This window comes from Stigmatopora argus, chromosome 14, assembly GCF_051989625.1.
Source record: "Stigmatopora argus isolate UIUO_Sarg chromosome 14, RoL_Sarg_1.0, whole genome shotgun sequence".
In the NCBI taxonomy this organism is placed as follows: Eukaryota; Metazoa; Chordata; class Actinopteri; order Syngnathiformes; family Syngnathidae; genus Stigmatopora; species Stigmatopora argus.
The window spans coordinates 2,145,313-2,168,878 of NC_135400.1; the positions used below are offsets into that span (position 1 = coordinate 2,145,313).

At 46.2% G+C, this 23,566-nt stretch overlaps 1 protein-coding gene across 1 annotated transcript in view; it reads right to left on the reverse strand.

Annotated features, from left to right (window-relative positions):
• LOC144088422 (MAGUK p55 subfamily member 2-like) overlaps positions 1-23,566 on the reverse strand; it is a 110,376-nt gene that overhangs the window by 17,305 nt on the left and 69,505 nt on the right. The window contains exons 7-10 of the mRNA XM_077618822.1: positions 23,182-23,313; positions 5,583-5,688; positions 465-533; positions 228-389 (exon numbers count right to left, since the gene is read on the reverse strand). Of these exons, the coding sequence (XP_077474948.1) occupies positions 228-389; positions 465-533; positions 5,583-5,688; positions 23,182-23,313 (469 nt within the window). The remainder of the gene's footprint in view (positions 1-227; positions 390-464; positions 534-5,582; positions 5,689-23,181; positions 23,314-23,566) is intronic.

Here is a 23,566-nt window from a genome sequence, read left to right on the forward strand (position 1 = left end):
CTATGGGTTGGAAGGAAAACCTGCACCCACTGCGGCCCTTTGTGGAATAGTTTACCCACCCCTGTGCTTTTGTCCATAAAACAATAGTATTTTGATGATTGACCAAAACAAATCACACATCAAGAAAATGTAGTATGTTCATTTAGATAAGATTTGATTGTCTGTACAACAGTGTGAACTACTAAATATGCGTGTTTCATAATGGGTGTAAAGTCATAAATCATTACAAGGAATAGTGGTTCCAAAGATGTGTGGATCCTTCATTAGAAGCATGTTCTTCAGTTTGCGCCTTCCTACACCTTGGGAACCAACCAAAATCAGACTTTTCCGCTTGAAAGGAGGGACTTTGGCCACCTCCTCATAGAGTAGTATCTCATGTCTATCAAAGTCTGAGAAAAAAGTAGTTATTATAAATTATGAAGATAGGACATTCATACATTTGCAAATTAAAAGTTTTTCAGTACCTGCATTTTTTGTTGTCACATACATCATCTTTTTCTTTTTTTTCACACCAATACCTGTACACAAATGTCCTGTCGAAAACAAATGTGAAGAAATATATATATTTTTAAATAAAATAGGGTGCTATAAATACAGTTTTTGCTGTTTACCGTATTATGCTGTTTATTAAATGATTTTTGCTTTTTTGAGTCCCCTGTTTGTGCGCCATTTAATATACCCCTGCCGTTTAATATACCCGTGTATATTAAACGGCAACTCAGCTTTTTTGGCAAGATTTGTATGGTGTTCATGGGGGCATAATTATAGATACTTAAGTTCATTAAAATTCCAAGTCAGACATTATTCAGCAGTAAGTAGTTACTAGCACACTTTTGCTTGTTGTTGCTGAAAGTGGTTCGCAGCTCGTGTAGAATGGCGAGCTTTCGTTCGACAGTCAGTCCGCTTTTTCCTACTCACTGTGCTGGAAGTGGACGCAATGTCGTCTCTGAAAGCTTCCGTGCTGCTTGTGCTTTTCATATTGAATGAGTGACTGCACAAAATCACTTATACCCTATTTACCCGGGTATATTAAATGGGGGGGGGGGGGTATATTAAACAGCAAAATACGGTAGATTGTACTGTTAAATTAGTAAACTTGGCTAGGGTACCAAAATCTCTTGCACTTAAAGTGCAGCCTTTGTTTTGTTTACTAATGAAACAGATTAAGGTTAATCCTGTTACATGACCTACTTAAACCTAATACAGGTATAGTCTGCAAAACGTTGATGCACCCCGTCACGTGCGTAGTGGATGGAACATTCCCGTTTGTGCGCCATTTAATATACCCCTGCCGTTTAATATACCCCTGCTGTTTAATATACCCCTGCCGTTTAATATACCCGGGTATATTAAATGGGGGGTTATATTAAACAGCATAATACGGTAATTGTAATTTGGTATCGGTCTTCCATGAGGGAGAGTTTGCTATCATTATACTGATATAAATCATATTGAACGGCTTTATATTGATTTATTCTATTTTTATTCATGGTAAATGCTATTGTCAACATTATCTAAAAAAGGAATGTACAAAAATGACCCGTATTTAGACAAATACACTTGCACACAGAAAACTCAATAGAATAAATATAAATATCGAGCACGATGCAGTGTCTATTTAGTCATAAATAAACTAGAAAAATAAGATATTTGTAACATTGAATTGTATGACCACCAGCATTCTGACCACATGCTATAATATAAATGACTAACCTGACACAGGCATCCATGAATATTTATTGTCATTATTGGATTGCAAAAGTAGTATCCTAAGTACTTCACACTTTGATTTAATTTGAAACATCACTAATTATTTCTTGTCTTATTTTTGAATGACAATCACATATAAAGGCAACAAATATCTACAGATTTACACTCTCTGAGTTAAGAAATGTATTGCAAATTGTACATACATAAAAATGAAGAACATTATTAACACTTTTATTCATATGAATTTTGTATAACAATTCATAAAAGTCAAACGAATTGGACTAAAAAAATAATAACTAAATGAGAAATAGTCTCATCTCATCTCATTTTCGGAACCGCTTTATCCTCATTAGGGTCATGGGGGTTGCTGGACCTTATTCCAGCTGACTCAAGGCCAGAGGCGTGTGACACTCCGAATCGGTGGCCAGCCGATCACAGGGCACAAGGAGGCGGACAACCCTGCACACTCACACCCATATGTAGGGGCAATTTAGAGTGTCCAATCAGCCTACCATGCATGTTTTTGGAATGTGGGAGGAAACCGGAGTACCCAGAGGAAACCCACGCAGGCCCGGGGAGAACATGCAAACTTCACACAGGTGGACCGACCCGGATTTGAACCCAGGATCCCAGACCTGTGAGGCCAACGCGCTGACCACTCGCACCACCCATGAGAAATAGTGATTGGTGAATAGAAATAACCACAATGTAGGGACAGTGTTTTGATCGTTGCTTAATTAATATTATCTGGAGTTTTAAAACTGTCCGGTTTACGTGCTTTGGATGTTTAGTATAACTAGTTTTGATTGTCCATTGTTTTTACCATGTGTTTCACCCACCTGTTCTCAATGTCTTGTTAACCCATGTCTTTGTATATGAGTTCCCTTTGTTTGTTCATTTCTTGGTTTGCCCTCTGTATTTTTGGAGCCCTTGCTTTTGTTTACTCTGTTTTTTGGTCTTATTAATTAACCCTTTTGAATTATCATCATCGTTCCCCTCTTTCCTTGCATTTGGGTCCATCCCCGGATTTTCACGTCCGCTCGCCCGCACTGCGTGACAAAAGGACACAACAAATGTATGGACCCAGCAGGAAACATCCGGCGTTAGCGTGTTTGCCGATGTCCGTCTGCCTTCCATTAGCCCCTTTCAGCAGTAAGGACTGCGTTGCTTCAGCTTCTTCTGGCGGTAAGTGCTGAGCTGCTTCCGGCCTCTCTGGTGGTGAGAACTGTGCCAATTCGACTCCCTTCGGTGGTAATGACTGCGTCGCTTTATCTTCCTCCGCCGACGAGTGCTGAGGACTGCCCCTCTTTGACTCCTTTTAGCAGTAGGACTGGGTCACTTCAGCTCCCTCCGGTGGCGAGTGCCAAACTGCTTCTGCCCTCTCCAGTAATGTGGAGTGTGCCACTTTGACTCCCTCTGGCGGCATGGACTGAGTCGCTTTAGTTCCCTTTGGCAGCGAGTACAGTGCCGCTTCAGGAGTCTCCGGTGGCAAGGACTATGCACTTCCACTCCCTTCGGCGGTATCGTCACGTAACTCATGTGACGCTGCCCGCCTGTCTTTGTATGGAACCTCTATGTTGACGCCCATCCGACATTTATCACTCCCAAGCCGTTCGCAAAATAGTTCCTCCTCGCTGTGAAATTGTGTTCGATCCATGGGTTCAGTCCATTTTCCAAGCGTTCACACCCGAATTCTGTTGCCATTCACGTCAGGCATTTCCTCTGTATAGGTCTAAAGTGCTGTTTCTTTGAGTGTTCAGTGTTTTTGAGGGTTAAAAGTGCTACGAGCACACGGAAGTCAAATGCCTTGCCACTCGCCTGGGATGTTTTGAATGGATTTACCATAACGCATGGAATAGGCGGGGAGGTTATTTTTAGGGTTAATGTCCGCTGGGTTGATCGCAATAAGTAGAGTGTCGGCAAGAAATAAAACCAGTGACTCAAGCGGTCATGGTCATACAAAAATTTGAATATAGTGCACACACAAGGCGCACCGACCGATTGGGCGCATCGACCATTTTAGAGAAACATTTAGACTTTTAAGTGCAGCCTATAGGTGTGAAAATACAGTATACGTTTTTTGATCATTTCAAATTGTGTACGCCGTATAACAACGTTTGTACGGGAAAAAATGTTTTAAAAAAGTACATTTTTTGCAAAACCGATCTCATCTTACCCATTTCGGCTCTAATCCGGATCGCCTCAGTTACTGGTAGCAGACGAAAACGTAATTGGTGATTGTTAATGTTGCCATGCTCTAAGCATGATATGCGCACGCGCATCAGTCACGTCCCCCTTTTCACCTTATAAATATATCGCGTCAGCAAACAATGTACCCAGACACTCAAGCTGTCAGCGACATACAGCCGTGTCTACAGGATCTTGCATTTAGTGCATACAAAAGGCGCACTAACTGAATGGGCACCCCATCCACTTTGGGGAAAATGTTTAGACTTTTAAGTGCGCCTTATGTGAGTAAATATGTACCCCGTTGTGTTTGTACGGTTTATTATCATTTAATAAGGGGGATTGCAATCAGTAATAAGGGGAGCAATTGGCCGAGGTTGATAGGTATGCTTTTGAATTACCAACACCGCTCATGCCCTCTCTCTTACCCTGCGATTGGGTCCATCTCCATTTACACACCCGCTCGCCTGCACTGTGTGACAAAAGCCCTGTCTAGTTATTTAACTCACGAAGGTAGACACTGCCCTATGGTGGCCAGTGAAATAATCAATTGTGCTCCTGCCTTTTCCCCCATTTCATGTATTTTTTTTCCTACTAAAGGTGATTTTAAAAAAAGGATTTGGCGATGTCACAAATTTACAGTGCACAATTCTCGTATCAATTCAAAATCCAACAGCATCTATCTTTTTTCATTGAAATTAACAATATCTGGCTATATTAACTGGCAGCAACTAGCTGTTGTGCCTTACAATCAATCTGGTAATATAACTGCACAAAGGAGTGCGCTGAGGTAGAAGTTGTGCTTGTAGGCACGAGGGCGCTGTATCACAGTCCCATAAAAATCTTACTGCCAAAACAAAACAAAAATGCATTCATTTATTCATTTTCTGTACCGCTTATCCTCAAAAGGAATGCGGGGAGTGCTGGAGCCTAACCCAGCCAACTATGTCAAGTAAGCGGAGTACACCCTGAATTGCTAATGGTTTGACCTGCTTATTTTGTCTTTAAATAGCTGTTTGTTATTGAGTGCTATAAAATATTAATACTGCTTATAAACCAGTTTGGACTAAAGTTAGTTTGGAATACAAACTGAGAAAATGTTAAAATGTAGGAATTATGTTGTTCAAACATAAAACAAAAGCATGTTAACTTTAGTGGTAAATGAGGTTTCAAAAATAAATTGATATAAATGTACATGTACTTGTCCATTTCGATTAGTTTTTACCAAAGTGACACACACAAAATCGCAATAACCTTCTTAAAGTGTAGTATTGGGATTAATTGTGATCAAATCGAATTGTGACATATGAATTGTGATACGAGTTGTAATACACACCCCTAGTTCCTACACTATAAACTTGTCATATATATTTGCCCGATCCAAGCTGCCATGAGGTGAATCTGCGATAGTCAATCTGCAAAGTGGTAAGGCATTACTATATTACTAGTAGATCAACCAGCCAACCATTACAGTTTGCCTATCCAAGTGAACATGTTTAGTTCAAGATTAACATTAAATAAGCTGTCAGTCATTTAAAGATAAAAGGGCGATCAGAATGGTGGGAATTTGGAAATTAAAACAAAACGGTGTATAAAATGGAAAATGATGTTTGGAACGGGCCAGCAATGTGGGGACCACTGATCTGTAGTAATGTCATTAATTCAGTGTTTCCATCTTGGGTTACCTGCTGGAAGAACCAGTGCGATATCTCTCTTGACAAATGCTTTTCTCTTTTCTTCCAGCATTTGACTGGGAATCAGTCCTGCAGTTCCACCCTCGACGTGACTTGCCTGAACCACACACATATAGTAGGATGCAAAGACAGAATTTTAAATATATAAATCAAATACAAATTTAGAAAATAAAACTACAAAACAAGAATGAACATTTAAAAAAAAGTATTAAATTATTTGTAAAAATGAAAAGGCGACAAAATTAAAAACCAAACCAAAGAAAATTGGTCTAGAAAAGATTAAGCATTCAGTCAAATCTGACTATATGTTAAATCACGCTCAGGACACAAAATGGAATTACACCAAGACATAAAACATGCGCTCTTTTGGTTGAGCGCTGGATGCATCTGCAAAATATGCAAATATTGCAGAATGAAAATGAAACGGCCGCGTCGACCCACTGAAAAGATTTCAATATGATTGAAATTCCATGCCACATCACCGCAAAATATTGAACGAGATCGGCATTAAAATTCGAAATAAACTATTGATCCATAATGCTATTCCAGATGAATAAATAAAGTGAGTCGGTGATGCCTTTTTATTAATTTTATTGAAATGTGCAAAAATAATAAAAAAACACTGTCAATATTTGCTCAATTTGGCCTTTCACTCTCCATGGGTTAGCGTATCCCTTATGAGCATACACCCATGTGTACAAACATGCATGTAAGGGGCAGCGTCCTTTATTTAGTCCAAGGGTCGTGAACCTTTCTGACCGACTGAGCCATGAACAATTCATATTTTTAATTGTGTCTGCCCCACAGCGATGTGCCAATGCGAGGCTCCCATTCTCCAATGTAGCGACGTTCGAGGTAGTGTCATAAATACAGTGGTGTGCAACAATGAAGCTCCCATTGGTGGGGTGCCGACGGCATCGTGATGTGCCAATGTGACGCTCCTATTTGGTGCGTTCGGAACTCAGCTCTCTCACCAGCAGGTTCCATATTTTAGATTACAGGTTAGCATATTCACCCATCAAAAGAAGCAAATACAGTAATCTCTCGAATTTGGTCTTTGTCGGCATGCATCCTCCTCCTGTTTATTTTGCCACCTGGATATTCAACTTTTGTTATTGAAAGAAATTAAGTTTCTGCACCAGCAAATCTCGCCTTCCTGTTTCTCGTATCCGGGGTTAAACTTCGCCGCAGGCGACTCCTCAAACATGACAGAATACTCCCACCAATCAACGAACCCAGTGATACACCAGGTATCTCCGAACCTAGTGATAATAATAATAATAATAATAATAATAATAATAATAATAATAATAATCGGACATAGGCGCTGTCGTCATTATCACAACACAAAAGCCTACTTGTCATCACACGCAGAAACTGCGTGTGACGAAATTGATGGTGCTTCTCCATAAGCTACGTTTAATCGGCAAAAGACCTAATAAGTGTAAGTTACGGACTTGTAATTTGTCATTCCGCTGTTGAGGATACAGGTCGCTTACCTCTCACTGTCTTCCACTTACCTTTCCTCAGTCAGCTAGTAGGAGGCAGATCACCAACCAAACATCTGTTCATATACCGCAGAGGGGAATGTGTGTTATGTTAGCGCGAGTTTAGATTTCTGATGGATGTGGGGAAAAAACTGTCCTTAAGCCTATTTGTCCGTGCTTTGTGGGACCTATAGCGTCTGCCAGAGGGCAGCAGCTGGAACAGATTGTGACCAGGGTGGTAAGGGTCCCCTATGATGTTCTTGGCTCTGCTGAGGTAACGAGGGCTGGCAATGTCTTCAAGTGAGGGCAGAGAGCAGCCGACAATCCGCTGGGCAGTGTTAATCACTTTCTGCATGGCCTTTTTGTCTGCCGCCGTGCTTCCAGCGTACCACACTGTGATGCCGTACGCCAGGATGCTCTCTACAGTGGTTCTATAGAAGGTTCTCAGAAGATTGGTGCCCAAGTTGTTCTTCCTAAGTACCCTGAGGAAATGGAGTCGTGTCTGAGCCTTCTTCACCACTGCCGTGGTGTTTGTAGACCATGAGAGCTTGTCCGTGACGTGGACCCCCAGGAATTTAAAGGACTGGACCCTGTCTACACATACTCCATTTATGAGGAGTGGGGCCAGATCTGTGCCGTGTTTGCGAAAGTCCAGGATGATTTCTTTAGTTTTTGTGGTGTTCAGTGTGAGATTGTTCACCGAGCACCACGAAGACAAATTGTTGACCTCATCTCTGTAAGCCGACTCATCCCCTCCTGAGATGAGTCCGACCACAGTGGTGTCGTCAGCGAATTTGATGATGGTGTTAGACTGGTGGGTGGGTGTACAGTCGTAGGTGTACAGGGAGTACAGAAGAGGACTCAGTACACAGCCTTGAGGGGAGCCAGTGCTTAGTGTAATGGAGGAAGAGAGGTGGGGACCAAGTCTAACAGTCTGTGGTCGGTTGGTCAAGAAGTCCTTTATCCAGCAGCAAATTGAAGAGGATAGTCCAAGGTGGGAGAGTTTGTCAGTCAGAATGTCTGGTTTTATGGTATTGAAGGCTGAGCTATAGTCAATGAAGAGCATCCTCACGTAGTTCCCAGGGTGTTCCAGGTGGCTCAGTGCTGTATGAAGAGCAATGGCAATAGCATCATCAGTGGACCTGTTTGCTCTATAAGCAAACTGGTGAGGGTCAATTGAGGGAGAGATTGTATTCCTGATATGGCGGGCTACCAACTTTTCAAAGCACTTCATGATCACAGGCGTGAGGGCAACAGGCCTATAATCATTCATGCTGCCAATGGTTGGCTTTTTGGGGACAGGGATGATGGTGGCAGATTTCAGACAAGATGGAATGATGGATAGTTGCAGGGAACAATTGAAAATATTTGTGAAGACTCCAGCCAGCTGGTCAGCACAGGCTTTGAGCACCTTCCCAGGTACTCCGTCTGGGCCAGCAGCCTTCCTGGTGTTCACGGACCGCATTACCAGTCTCACTTCCTGTTCCCGGAACGTCAGTGTATTGCTGCCGGGTGGTGGTGGGGGTGTTGAGACTGGGTCTGATTTGTCAGTCTCAAAGCGGGCAAAGAAACGGTTCAATTTCTCCGCTAGTGAGGCATCTGCATTAACAGACATATTATTGTTATTGTAGTTGGTAATATGTCGTATTCCTTGCCACATCTTCTTTGGGTTATTTTCTGTGAAGTGCTCCTCAATTTTTTTGGTATATGCTGCCTTGGCCTTTTTAATGCCTCTTTTCAGCTCAGCTCTGGCAGCGCTATATTTTATCTTGTCCCCTGATCTAAAGGCGGAGTTACGGCATTTGATGAGTGCCTGTGTCTCATTGGTCATCCAGGGTTTTTGGTTAGGAAAAACCCGTATTCGTTTATCTGTAGTGACGTTGTCAATGCAGTTTTTTATGTAAGAAAGTACAGAGTCCGTGTAGTCCTGGAGGTTGTCGTGTACAAAAAGTTCCCAGTTGGTGCGGGAAAAACAGTCCTGCAGCTGAGAGAGTGCGTTGTCGGGCCAAGTTTTTATTATCTTTATTTGTGGTGTTGTTTGCCTCCGGAGTGGAGTGTAAGCGGGGGTGAGAGATAGGCAGAGGTGATCTGATCCAGCTAGGTGAGGGAGGGAAGTGGCTTTATAAGCATGTTTGATGTTAGAATAGACATGGTCAAGAGTTTTGTCTCCTCTAGTATTACAATTTACGTATTGAATAAACTTAGGTAAAACAGTCTTTAAACACGCCTTGTTGAAATCACCAGCGACAATAAAAACGCCATCGGGGTGGTCAAGCTGTTGTTTGTTTACAGCCGTTAGCAGGAGGTTAAGTGCCGTGGTAATGTTAGCATTCCGAGGTATGTAGATAGCCGTTGCTATGACGACATGTAGCTCTCTTGGTAGATAATAGGGCCTACATCGTATTGCTAATAACTCTAAATCCGGGGAACAGTGAGTGTCAATAATTTTACTGTCACAACACCATTCATTATGTATATACATGCACAGTCCTCCTCCCTTGCTTTTGCCTGTTAATACTTTTGAACGGTCGTTTCGAAAAAGCGTTCGGCTAGCTAGCGATACCGCAGCGTCGGGGATATGCGGGTGTAGCCACGTTTCTGTGATGATAATAATATTACAGTTTCTAACAAAGCTGTTGGTAGCAATACGAAGTTCCAACTCATCCATTTTGTGGGTGATGGATCGGGCGTTGGTCAAAAGGATACTGGGAAGCGGTGCTCGGTGTGGTTGTTGTTTCAGCTTAGCAGCAAGGCCCGCCCGGCATCCACGCTTCTGTTTTCTGTCCCTTCGCCGCCTTCGACGTGCTTTTGGTGGGCTGGCTAGCCACGGAGATCCCGGAGAGTGTGTTAAGAAATCGGATGTATCGCATATCCTTCGGATAGTGAGTAAATCCTGGCGACTGTAAGATAACGAACGACACCAAACTGGAGAGCTTAGAGCCGCTGTGTCAGTGCGCCCGAGCCCCAAGATATATTTTTGATTTGTCGCCTGGCGTCAACTCTTCGCTTGCCTACCCGCCCGCGCATCTCCCTCGTTATCCCCCCACAGGACATTCTTCGCTGCCTCCGCCTCCCTCTACGAAGAAACACGTTTCTTTTTAATGGGCCTCAGACTCAGATTTGTTTAATTACGAGGATGGCCCGGAGCTCGTTAACCTTCTGAGCTCCGACTTCGAGGACGAATGGGCCTTCCTCTCTCCCACCTATTCTACTCAGCAGACGCGGCGAAGCGGAGCTCCCGTGATCCGCCCCCACGTCACGGACTATCGGCCATTGACGGCTGAAGAATTATTTTACTCCCTGCTGACGGGAACACGGTGGCGTGCCCCTCCCCGGGATGCTGGGGAGACCGGCGTTCCGGCTGCCACCCAGGCCATGCCGTCTGCCCGGAGGCGGCGACGTACGTGGCGGCGGGAGAGAAGGCGGGATGGAGAGAGCCCCTACGGCAAAGCAGTGCTTGATGACGTCGGACGTTTTGAAACGTGGCATTACGATGGCCATTTTGAGAACGGGCAGGATGACGGTTGCCTGTTCAAGATGGGGCTGGATGACGACGGCCATTATGGGTCATGGAGTGATCACGACAGCCATCTTGAGACGGAGCATGGTAGCAGTGGCCATTTTGGTACAGGGCAGGATGACGGCTGCCCGTTCAAGACGGTGCTGGATGACGGCGACCACTTTGAAGTTGGGCAAAAGAGCTCTGGCTTTTTTAGAGCCGGCATGGCAATGTGGGAAATTATGGAGGAGTGGGAAGAGTGGGACCGTCGCTTGCAGGTACCCGCTCCAATTAACCATGATTTCATGCCCATGCCGGTGCCTTGTCCTATCGCGCTGACACCGGCGCCCCGCACCCTCGCGCCAACGCCGGCGCCCCGCACCCTCGCGCCAACGCCGGGGCCCCGCACCCTCACACCAACGCCGGCGCCCCGCTGGGCGGCCATCCTTCTGGCGGGGGCCAAGACGGTGGCGAGAACCTGGAGGCCGTTGGCAGCCATCCTTCTGGTGGGGGCCAAAACAGCAGCGTGGCCGACGGAGTATACTTGGGAGCCGTGGATGACGGCGCAAGCTTGGAGGCCGTGGACGACCATGCATGCTTGGAGGCTGTGGACGACGGCGCAGGCTTGGAGACTGTGGACGAAGGCGCATGCTTGGAGACCGTGGACGAAGGCGCATGCTTGGAGGCCGTGGACGATGGCGCATGCTTGGAGGCCATGGATGACGGCGCATGCTTGGAGGCCGTGGACGACGGCGCATGCTTGGAGGCCGTGGACGACGGCGCATGCTTGGAGACAGTGGACGACGGCGCATGCTTGGAGGCCGTGGATGACGGCGCATGCTTGGAGGCCGTGGATGACGACAGCGCATGCGTGGAGGCCACCGAAGGCGACGGCAAAAACCTGAAGGCCGAGGACGGAGACGATGATACTTCCAGCAGTATCACCTCAGGGTTAGGTGAGTCGCTCTGCTTCCTTGGGCTAACCTCTACATAGGGCAAGACGCACTGCTACTGCTGCTTCTTTGCGGACTGGCTGAGTCGACCCCGCCGATGGACCTGCTCGCCGCTTCTTTGCAGGCCGGCCGGGACAACCCCCCGATGGAGCTATGTGCTCTTTCATTGCGGGCCGGCCGTGTCGACCTCCCAACTGGGGATTCGTTTTTGTTTTCATGTTTCTGGGAGGTATATAAGGAGAATGTTGGGTGACGTCGGTGTGGGAGGTTTACTACCTTTACCTCGTGTTTCTCGTCATGCTTTGTCGGCGTACATCCTCCTCCTATTCATTTTGTCACCTGGATATTGAACTTTTGTTATTACAAGAACCTAAGTTTCTGCACCAGCAAATCTCGCCTTCCTGTTTCTCGTATCCTGGGTTCAACTTCGCCGCAGCCGACTCCTCAAACATGACAATTAGGGTCAATATAATAAGGAAGATAATATATACCTGTCTTTGTGTTTAAGATGTTGTGGCAGCCATTTCCTTCTAATGTAAAAATATCTCAATTCTTTCGATGGTTCATATTACTCCAATAGTTGTCACTTTCGAACAAGAAATACAACGAAAAAAAATCTATATTAGCGAGTTAGCTTAGCATTGCGATGTTCTTTGATAGCGCTGGGACACCTCATCTGTGTGCCTTCGTCTCACTCTCTGACCGGAGTATCTTCCGGTCAGAGAGTGAGACGAAGGCACACAGATGATTCTTCAGCTTCTTTTATATCAAATCCAAGTACAGTAATACCTCAACATACGAGTGCCCCGACATACGAGCAATTTGAGATACGAGTGACATTTTGAGCAAACATTTATCTTGAGATACGAGAAAAAATTTGATATATGAGCATACAGTGAACGCGAGAGGCTGCTCATAAGAACATCATGGACACTGTCTTTCCCATCGCAACTCCCTCGTGTAATGTCTCTACGAGCATTTGGCGGAGCGTTGCATTTTTTTCAGTGTTTTTCCCCCCGTGAGTCAGTGCAGACTGGCGGAGCTTGCTCGATAATACGAGAGGAGTATATACTACTTCTCCTTGGCAAGTGGTCGTGCGTTATCGTATTGTAAGGACATTTGTGTGCATCATTTTCGGAATATTTTGAAGGGAAGACAAAAGCAAACAACACTCGATAGGTTCCTTTTAGCTGCAGCTGAAAGTCAGGGTGGAGGCGGGAAAAATAGAGCCAACCTGGGAGAAGAAAGGTATAAAAATGTAAAACAAAAATAGAATTAATTTTAGTGTAAGGTTAGATTACATTTATTTTTGAGTGTGTCTGTATCGTAATCCAAGTTCATTTAAATTTGTTTGTTATGTTACGAGCGCGTTGCCGTGCAAAAGTCTCTCTCTCTCCCCCCTCTCTCTGTCCCTTTATCTCTCCCCTCCGCGAAATCCATCTAATTGTAGTACTATTAAACATCATAACCACTAGTTATTTGTTACTCTGTTAATAGATGGCAAATTAGAACAAATACAAATGTTTTTCCAATCCAATATCCTGTTTTTGGTGTTTTTTCAGAGGGTTGGAACAAATTAATTTGTTTTTAGTTAATTTCTAAGGGAAACGTTCATTTGAGATATGAGTAAATCGACATACGAGCTCAGTCCCGGAACGCATTAAGCTCGTATCTCGAGGTACCACTGTAATTGACAATGTAGAGCAGGGGTAGGGAACCTATGGCTCGGGAGCCATATGTGGCTCTTTCCATGGGGGCATATGGCTCTCCACTAACCTGTGAGGTAAAATATGGAAATCATTGGTGAGAGAACTGAGTCCCGAACGCACTAATAAGAGCGTCACTGCGGTGTCAACACTACCTGTACCCCTACTTTAATCATAATTTAGTTTTTTATTACTTTTCTGCATGCATGACATCATTGATACTGATTTATTAGCCACAGCATAACAATGTTGTCAAAAGAATTCAGAGACTTTTTGTACGTTAAAATTGATGAAATGACAAAAAAAATAAAAAATCCCACTTTCATATATTTTTACTTTTCAATCCCGAGAATGGCTCTCAAGAAATAACATTAGAAAATATTAATTGTTTATGGCTCTCTCTGTCAAAAAGGTTCCCGACCCCTGATGTAGAGCATTCTTCTTTGACAACACATTACAGTCAACATTGATGAACACTGAATCAAACTCCGCTGGAAAGGTTTGCGGTGCTCTCTACTAAAGACTACAACTAAAACTACAACTATAGGAGTCCAAGCTGTCCACCTAGGTGCCTGAACGAAAACAAGGATATAACCTGCCTTTTAATGAAAACAACGGAAAACAGGAAATGTATAACAATCAAAGTGGAATTTTGTTTTATTTCAAAATCAAGGCTACTCTCATCTGGCCAGTCAGAGCACGTTTAACTAGGTTTATACGTCAACGCCCTGGGTAAGATGGGTGGCAGGGACCCAGGTAAGATGGCTGTGCCCCGAGCGAACAGCGAACTTCCATACAATACAGCTACAGAAATCTTCCTTTCTGGAAAAAAATATTTTTAGACTCAGCAACATCCCAGCTGCCATACAAGGGTTCAGCCTATGGTAGAGAATATGTGTGGTACATAACATCCCTAAGCAGAAATTGGGGAAGCCTTGTTGCAGAAACTGGTCACGAGCGCAAAAGCCATCAGGCCTCTGATAAAATTAACCAATACGGGGGGGAATTACACATTATTCTTCAGACTGACAAATTAACTTGTGGGAAAGATCCTTGTCTGACATTTTTCCGAAGTCCATGGTCAGGTAGGGAAGACTGTTTTTACAAATTTTACGTTTGTGTCTCAACAGCAATGACCATGCCTATGGAGGCTATGAGAAAACCGTCAGAGACGGAAACACCCGGAGCCGCCATAGTAAAATTGAAATCTGAGATGACTAGGGATGATGAATTCATTTCTGCAAAGGGTATTTCCCAAACGGGAAATAATTGGTTGTTGTTGAGGGAAAATGCAGCTATTACTATAAATCAAACCTGCATAACATGTATGGGATCCCGACCTCTCTTACGAGTAGTAACCGCGCAAATTACCCCTGTAAGCCAAATTGTGAGAAATGGAATAATGTATACCCTGTTACCAGAGCAGCAAAGGACAAACCTAACTTTTCAACACATGTTGCCTTTGATCATTTTACCTGCTTAAACCTTACAGGGCATGGTCTGAAACTGGAGGTGACAAATGAGACGTGGTGTGCCCGTGTCCTAAAACAGACTGCACCCCTGATACCACGTTCTGACCTATGGTGGTGGTGTGGTGGAAATAAATTATACGACTCCTGCCGAAACACGGCAGGACTTTGTGCCTTGGTCTCACTGCTCTTACCAGTGTTTGTTTTTCCATCTACAGAGGAGGAGATACAATTGGCTGCTCAGAAATCCAGTATGATGGCGGGTCCCTCCCAACGGCGTCGAAAGGTATGGAGAGAGGGAGATCCAACATACATTGATGCAATTGGCATACCCGGGGCGTACCAGATGAGTATAAGATGGCTAATCAGGTCGCAGCAGGTTTGGGGGTTTATTTTTCTTCTAATTACCCCAAACAAAAATGTGGATGGGATAAATTACCTGCATTACAATGTCCAAAAACTTGGAAATTATACTGAACAGGGATTTGTGGCAATAAAGGAACAACTGGCAGCCACTAGTCTGATGGCGTTCCAGGATCGCACAGCGGTTGATATGCTTCTTGATGGAGCAGGGGGCAATGTTTGAAAATGTTGCACTCAACAACACGTCCCCCAATGGGTCCCCCAATGGGTCCCTAACCTGGGCCGTTGAAGGCCTGCAGCCCCTAAACCGCAATATGAAAAAGCATCCTGGAGTAGAATTATCCCCTTGGACAGATTGGTGGGATAAGACCTTTGGTAAATACAAAGATTTGGCCCTATCTGTTGTGTTTTCAGTAGCCATTTTTGCTACGTTGTGTGGGTGTTGTCTTATCCCCTGCTTACGCTCCTTGCTAAGCCGACTTATAACCACTGCGATTGCCCCTACAACAAATTCTAAATTACACGAATTATATCCTCTGCTTATGAAACGTACTGAAGAGAGCAGTGAATTCCAGGAGCATGGTAATTCCGAGAAAAAATTGGGTGAAAATGATTTTGTTCTTTCTTTTTCAGACCAGCCGTGCGAGTAGGGACTATGCGGGTAAAATTAAAGCAGCCAACGGACATTTGTATTTGCCATAAAATGAATTAATAGCAAACATATAATAAAAACGGGGGAATGTTGGGGTTATTCTGGGATATTATTTTATATGTGCGCATTAATCATTATATGTATGTGTGGAATATTAATCATTATATGTATAGGTGAAACATTAATGCGAGTAAATACGGTATATCGTCATAAAAAATATGTAAATGTTTATAGTCTTGTTTAACTTAGATTTTGTTACAAAAGACAAGCTTTAATCTGTTATCATTAATCACCTTTCCTCCTCCCGACTCAGGAGTCCCGAGTCCTCTCAAATAAAATATGAAATTTCGGGTTTGCTTCGGGCTCGGTCCTGCAAATCAAGTTAATTGGTCAGGCTCGGGCCGGGCTCTAATACCCGCGGACCGGGTCGGGTCAGGCCGGATTTTTTTCAGCCCGATCTTACCTCTTCCTCACGGCTTAAAAGCTTCAACAATTGCAGCTTGAGTACATCACGATTTTTTATGTTAAGTATCCAAATAAAAAATGTTCATGAAAATATAAAAATTCATGCTGAAAAATCCGACCACACGGATCCAGCGGGAAGCCACCGACGCTCTCGCCAACGCCAGACACCCAGCTCATACTCCACTGACAACCCGCCCCATCGCTCACTCTGTCGCTCCTGGCTACTCGCACAACTAAGTGAGAATACCCAAATTCCGTCGCCCCCTGTTCATCGCCCGAGTTATCTGGATTCGAACTCCAGCTATTCTTTTCCTCAATGGAGGGAGAATCCCCAGCCTCCATCTCCCCCGGTTGAACGCCCCAGCTATCTCTGTTTGGACTGAGATTTTTTTCTGATTGTGAGGATGACCGGGAGCTAATTGATTTGTGGGCTGGAGATTCGGACTCGGACTGTGATTCCCTCAGCCGATTCGGACTTCGATACATCCACCCGGAGGACCTTGGCCCCGACTTCTTCTCTGATTACTCCGACCTGGATTACTCCAACCAGGATTCGCCTTGTCGGCTGGCCATCTACAATGGACCACCACGTGGCGGCCGGCGGGGAGCCTCAGGTAAGAGTTTCGAACACCGCCTATCTTGTCTTTGCGCAGCAGCGAGATTTTTCCCCGTGTCGGCTGGCCATCTACAATGGGCCGCCACGTGGCGGCCGGCATGCTGCGCCATCCTCCCGGAGGAGGCGGCGAGCGCCGCAGGGAGAAGCGGAAGGAGGGGCTGGGCGCTCGAGCCCCTGAAGAAGCTCCTCGCTGGACCTCGCCCGTCCAAGCTCCTCGCTCGACCTTGCCCGTCCAAGCTCCTCGCTCGACCTCGCTCGACTTCGTCTGTTCAAGCTTCCCGCATGACCTCTCCCGTCCAAGCTCCTCGCTCGACCTTGCCCGTCCAAGCTCCTCGCTCGACTTCGCCTGTCCAAGCTTCCCGCATGACCTCTCCCGTCCAAGCTTCCCGCATTCCTGTGCCGGAGCCACGCACAAGACTCCCTGTGCTGGCTGGACCGCCAGTCGCACCTGTGCCGAAGCCACGCACAAGACTCCCCGTGCCGGCTAGACCGCCAGTCGCACCCGTGCCGAAGCCACGCACAAGACTCCCCGTGCCGGCTGGACCGCCAGTCGCACCCGTGCCGAAGCCACGCACAATACTCCCCGTGCCGGCTGGACCGCCAGTCGCACCCGTGCAAAAGCAACGCACAAGACTCCCCGTGCCGGCTGGGCCGCCAGTCACACCCGTGCCGGCTGGGCCGCCAGTCACACCCGTGCCGAAGCCACGAAGCAGGTTTCCCGTGCTGGCTGGCCCGCCTAGTTCCTGCCCGCCTAGTTCCTGCCAGCCTAGTTCCTGCCCGCCTAGTTCCTGCCAGCCTAGTTCCTGCCCACCTAGTTCCTGCCCACCAAGTTCCTGCCCGCCAAGTTCCTGCCCGCCCATAAGCGGCAGCGACTCTCCGGGCGCCCTGGAAGAGTGGGTCGGCGGCGGCGACTCTCCGGGCCCCCTGGACGAGGGGGTCGGAGGCGGCCACTCTCCGGGCCCCCTGGATGAGGGGGTCGGCGGCGGCCTCTCTTTGTGCCCCCTAGACGAGGGGGTCGGCAGCCCCCCGAGAAGCCAGGGTAAGGCGCCCGACAACCTTTCTAAAATTCTGGTGTCTGTTAAGGGCAGGGTGCTTGGCCATCACTTAAAGGGCCAGCGGGGCTGCCCGCCGAACCGGCCACTCCCACTCCTCTCCAAATGCCGCCGCGGACGCCCACCGTAGCGGCCACTCCCACGCCTCGACACCGGCCGGCGCAGACGCCCGCCGGACCGGCCACTCCCACGCCTCGTCTCAGGCCGGCGCAGACGCCCGCTGGCCCGGCCACTCCCACGCCTCGTCTCGGGTCGACGCGGGCGGCTGCCGGGTCGGCCACTCCCTCGCCTAGACTCGGGTCGGCGCGGATGTCCGCCGGACCGGCCACTCCCACGTCTCGACTCGGGCCCGCGCGGACTCCCACCGGACCGTTCACTTCCCCGCCTCGTCACGGGCCGGCGCGGACGCCCCCCGGACTATGCTAAGTGTATTGTTGTCGGATCATCTGCCTAAATTCCCTTACCATGCATCCACATTACCTTGTTCCTCGATTCCACGTGTTTTCCCTAGTCCGGTTTGGTTTCATGTTTTGTTTCCCAAGTCCTTGTTATTTTGTAAGGTCCCTCGTGCTTCCCCGCGACTGGATCCTAATCCCTCCTACCTCACCTTGACGTCTCCCGAGGACGTAACAAATGTAATGCAGCTGCTGCTTTGAAGTTGTAGCTGAGCTTTTTCTTTTGAAGAGTTTTAACTGAAAGAAAAGCTTAAATATACATTTTATTGTAAATATTTGGCTATAGTATTACTTTGTGAATTTTCATGTTTGCACACTTCAGTTTTTTAATAGAAAGCAACGTTGTTTGAAACAGGGTCTTCTTTGAGAATGTTATTGTCATTTGATTATCAAAATTAAATTCCCTTTTTGAAGACAAAGTAAAACAAAGAAAGGGAATGGACATTTCTCAATATAAGGCAAACAAAAATTTTGACTTGGGACATGGGACTCACTAGGAAAAGGTAGTGTACAGTTATTTGACTGGTGACAAACCTGACAAATTTTTGTCTCAATCAGATGAAACACGATGCAAAATATCAACTAATATTTACACAAGAGGCTTCAACTCATTGGGGCGCAACATATGGTAGTGATAGCATGAAACATAGTACACCATCATGCATGTCATCATAGGCGCTGTTCAAAGCGGCTGCTAGTTGCAGTGGCTCCCTATACCTTCACTCGTATTCTGTGTTTTTAGGGCTTTTTTAGAGCTTTTTTATCCTTTATTTTTACGTTTTATTGTCTCTTAGGATTTTACTTGTTACTTTGCTTTATATATTATATTCCAAACTTTAATGTTTTAAAACTTTACTTTCAAGACTCTACTCCAAGACTCAAGTTGTGCGAGAGGCAGTCTTTGAGCTATTAGTTTAGTTTATATTTGCAAATTATGGACATTATATTTTGACCCACTCAGCCATGCCTCCGCTGTTTTACACAAAGGATCAGCTGTTAGCGCTACGCAACACCTGGATTCCCCTGGACCTGGACCTCCCCGCGGAGTTAAAGAGGAAGAGAAGAGGATGGAGAGCTGGACGAAAATGTCAGGAGAGAAAGCGACGCTTCAGACCCAGCATTGCATCTATTATTATGGGGAACGTAAGATCTCTCCCCAATAAGATGGAAGAGCTAACGGCGCTGACCAAACAACAACGACAATATCGGAATATCTGCATTATGTGCTTCACGGAGACCTGGCTGAATGAACTAATTCCGGACTCTCTCGTCTCCTTGGACGGTTTTCAGCTGGTGAGGGCAGACAGAGATGCTGAGGAGAGCGGTAGGAAGAAAGGGGGGGGGGGGACTAGCTGTTTTTATTAATAGTAGATGGTGCAGCCCCGGGCACATTACTGTGAAGGAGCGACTCTGCACTCGAGATATCGAGCTAGTAACTGTTAGCATCAGGCCGTTTTACATCCCCCGGGAGTTCTCACACGTTATCATAATAACTGCGTGTATACGTCCCTCGGCCGATGCGACAGTCGCCCGCGAGCTGCTTCACGCCACTGTGTCCCGGCTGCAAACGTCACACCCCCAGTCTCTCCTTCTTATCTCTGGTGATTTTAACCATGCTTCCTTGGCTTCTACTCACCCCACCTTCACTCAGTATGTGAAGTGCCACACCAGGGAACAAAAAACTCTGGACCTGCTGTATGCCAACACAAAGGAGGCATACAGCTCAGTCCCCCTCCCCCAACTGGGCCGCTCAGACCACAACCTGGTCCATCTGATCCCCACCTACATCCCTATGGTGAGGAAAATAAAACCTACCACGAGGATCATACAAAGATGGACCGAGGAGACCAGCATGGTACTGAGGGACTGTTTTGAGACCACTAACTGGGAGGTGCTGTGCAATTCACATGGTAATGACATTGACAGCTTGACCCACTGCATCACAGATTATATTAACTTCTGTGTTGAGAACATTGTACCCTCTAAGAAGGTCCGTTGTTTCTCCAACAATAAGCCGTGGGTCACCAGGGATCTAAGGGCCCTCCTGAACAAGAAGAAGAGGGCTTTTAGGTCTGGGGAGAAAGAGAGCCTGAAAATGGTCCAGAAGGAGCTGAAGAGAGAGATAAGGAAGGGTAAGACCATCTACAGGAGGAAGCTGGAGAACCAACTCCAGAGAGGCAACACCAAAGAGGTCTGGAGGAGCTTGAGGACCATTTCGGGCCATGGAGGCAACAGCGAGAGAGACCCGGAGTCTGGCGGCAGGGAGTGGGCCAATGAACTGAACCAGTTCTTTGACAGATTCAGTCCTGCCCCCACTCCCCTGACCCCCAGACCATTAGCAACTCTCCCCCTCGTTCTCCTCCTCCTCACCCTCTTCCACCGGTCTCTGCATTACTGTCGATCAGGCAATAACACAGCTAAAGAAGATCGAGGCAAAGAAGGCTACCGGTCCAGACGGCCTCAGCTCCAGACTACTGAGAGTGTGCGAATCAGCTTGGCAAAGTGATTCTGCATATTTTCAACCTCAGCCTCAGTCTGCAGAAGGTCCCCACCTTGTGGAAAACTTCCTGTGTGGTTCCAGTTCCAAAGACTGCGAACCCCAGGGAGCCAAACCACTTCAAGCCGGTAGCATTAACCTCTCACCTGATCAAGACATTAGAGAGAATCATCCTCAATCACCTCAGCCCCCTGATGAATGCAGAGCTGGACCCTCTGCAGTTCGCCTATCGTCCAGGTATTGGTGTGGAAGATGCTACCACCTACCTGATGCACAGGTCTCTTTCACACCTGGAGAACACGGGAAGCACGCTGAGAATGATGCTTTTTGACCTCTCCAGTGCGTTCAACACCATTCAGCCGGTCCTACTGAGAGGGAAACTGGAAGAGGCTGGAGTAAGGAACCACCTAGCTGCATGGATCATCGACCTCCTCACTGACAGACCACAATATGTGAGACTCCAGGACTGTATGTCTGATGTGGTAGCTTGCAGCACGGGGGGCCCACAAGGCACAGTGCTCTCCCCACTCCTCTTCTCCCTCTACACATCGGATTTCCAACATACAGACACCTGCCACCTCCAGAAGTTCTCTGACGACACCGCTATTATTGGACGAGTGACGGACGGGAACGACCTGGAGTACAGGGGAGTCATCACAGCCTTTGTTGACTGTTGTAGGCAAAACCACCTCTACATCAACACCAGTAAGACAAAGGAAATGGTCATCGATTTTCGGAGGAATCCTCAACAGACCACTCAGGTGAACATCCAGGGTACAGACATTGAAATCGTGGAGAATTTTAAGTACCTGGGTGTTCACCTCAACAACAAAAATAGATTGGTCCACAAACATAGATGCCCTGTACAAAAGGGGCGAGAGCCGCCTCTACCTACTGAGGAGTCTACGGTCCTTTGGAGTGTGCAGGACACTGCTGAGGACTTTCTACGACACTGTGGTGGCATCTACAGTGTTTTATGCAGTGCTCTGTTGGGGATGCGGGAACACGGAGAGGGACAGGAACAGGCTGAATAAGCTGGTCAGGAGGGCCAGCTCTGTTCTGGGCTGTCCTCTGGACTCTGTGGAGGAAGTGGGAGAGCGGAGAATGCTGACCAGGATGATGTCCATCATGGACAGCACCTCCCACCCCCTGCATGAGTCTGTGGAGTCCCTCCGAAGCTCTTTTAGCAATAGACTGCGGCACCCTCATTGCAGGAAGGAGCGCTTCCGCAGATCCTTCCTCCCATCAGCTGTCAGGCTCTTTAACAAAAAAATGGCTGTGTTGAGACCTACCGTATGCATGCATGTATATTTATGTGTATGTATGTATATATGTGCTAAGCAACACGCTTATTTATTTATATATTTATTCATGTATTTATTTATTAACTTACTTTTAAGTATCTATTTATGTCTAAAATGCCTTTCCTATTCCTGCATCCTCACCCTCTTGCTACTGTGACAACAAAATTTCCCGAATACGGGATGAATAAAGTTATCCAATCCAAATGCTAGTTTAAAAAAAGGCAGCAGGCGAAAAAGTAAATTCGATTTTGCTTTATTGACGTGATGTGTGCTCATGTCAAAGCATTCAAACATCTAAAAATCCTCATCTTCTGTATCCAACTTAAAGTCTTCGGCCAAGTGAGCGAGTTCGCCATTCAACACGCATGTTTCCATCTCGCTGTCAGTCAGAGTTTTGGCCGTGGGCTTTTGTAAATGTGATGCTGACCAGCTTAGAAAAAAACTCACCTTGCTACACACCACTTCAGCCCAGCATCGACAAGCCATTCACAAATCGTCGCGTAACTCATCCGACACGTCCTGACAGTCTTTGTATAACTAGTATGTCTGCAATCAGTCACTGATCGCTCCCAAGCCGTTCACCTCAGATCTGCGGAAACTCAGCATTGTCTTTTTTATTGTCGAAACTGATTTTCCAGTTCCCTCCAATTGCAAACCATGGACTCATTTTTGTTGAAGTCCCTCGATGCAGCTCGATTTCCATGTTCTTCCAAGTAGCATATAGCTTCCATTTTGAACTGAGACTCGTAAGCGTATCTCTTTGCAGGTGCCATTTTTGAAGGTCAAACTGATAATGTTTTGCAAAATGCATGCCTAATTATGTTCCTATTGGAACACACTCTTCATTTGCTTTTTATTTGTTTTGCTTGGCACAAAAGAAGTGATGTGGAAGCCTTGTGAATACGAACGCGGCAATGCAATAGAAACACAAAGCAAACGCAGGGTTTGCAGTTACAAAATGGCGCGTATTTGATCCAGTAGATCGGAGCCGTTCTGCATGTGTTGAAATGTAGCTTTTAAGGTGTACTGTTTCTCATGTATAAAGGTGTACAAACATAATTTTGTACTTCACCTGCCACCAGTTGGCATCATCCTGGTTCACGATCTGAAGGATGTCTCCTGCCTTGAACCTCAAGCCAGCCTCCTTGCAGGGGATCAGATTGTCACTAACTGGGTTATAGTCATAGTGACATTTAAAGAACATCTATGAAAAATCACATGTAAAGAACAATAATCAATGTTGTGGGTTGGGGTAGGTTGGATATGTTGTTTAGTTATGTATGTCTCAGTGAAAATACAAATTCCTTCTTTTTCACAGCTCTAAAACCAAATTAAAAATCCAAATTTAGACATTAAAAACCAGTAATATTGTGGAATATTGAGGTGCCTGTTAGTCTAGATAACACCTACTGTGGAAGATAGCAACATGTGTTCATAAGCCAGGGTCAGGCTGGCCT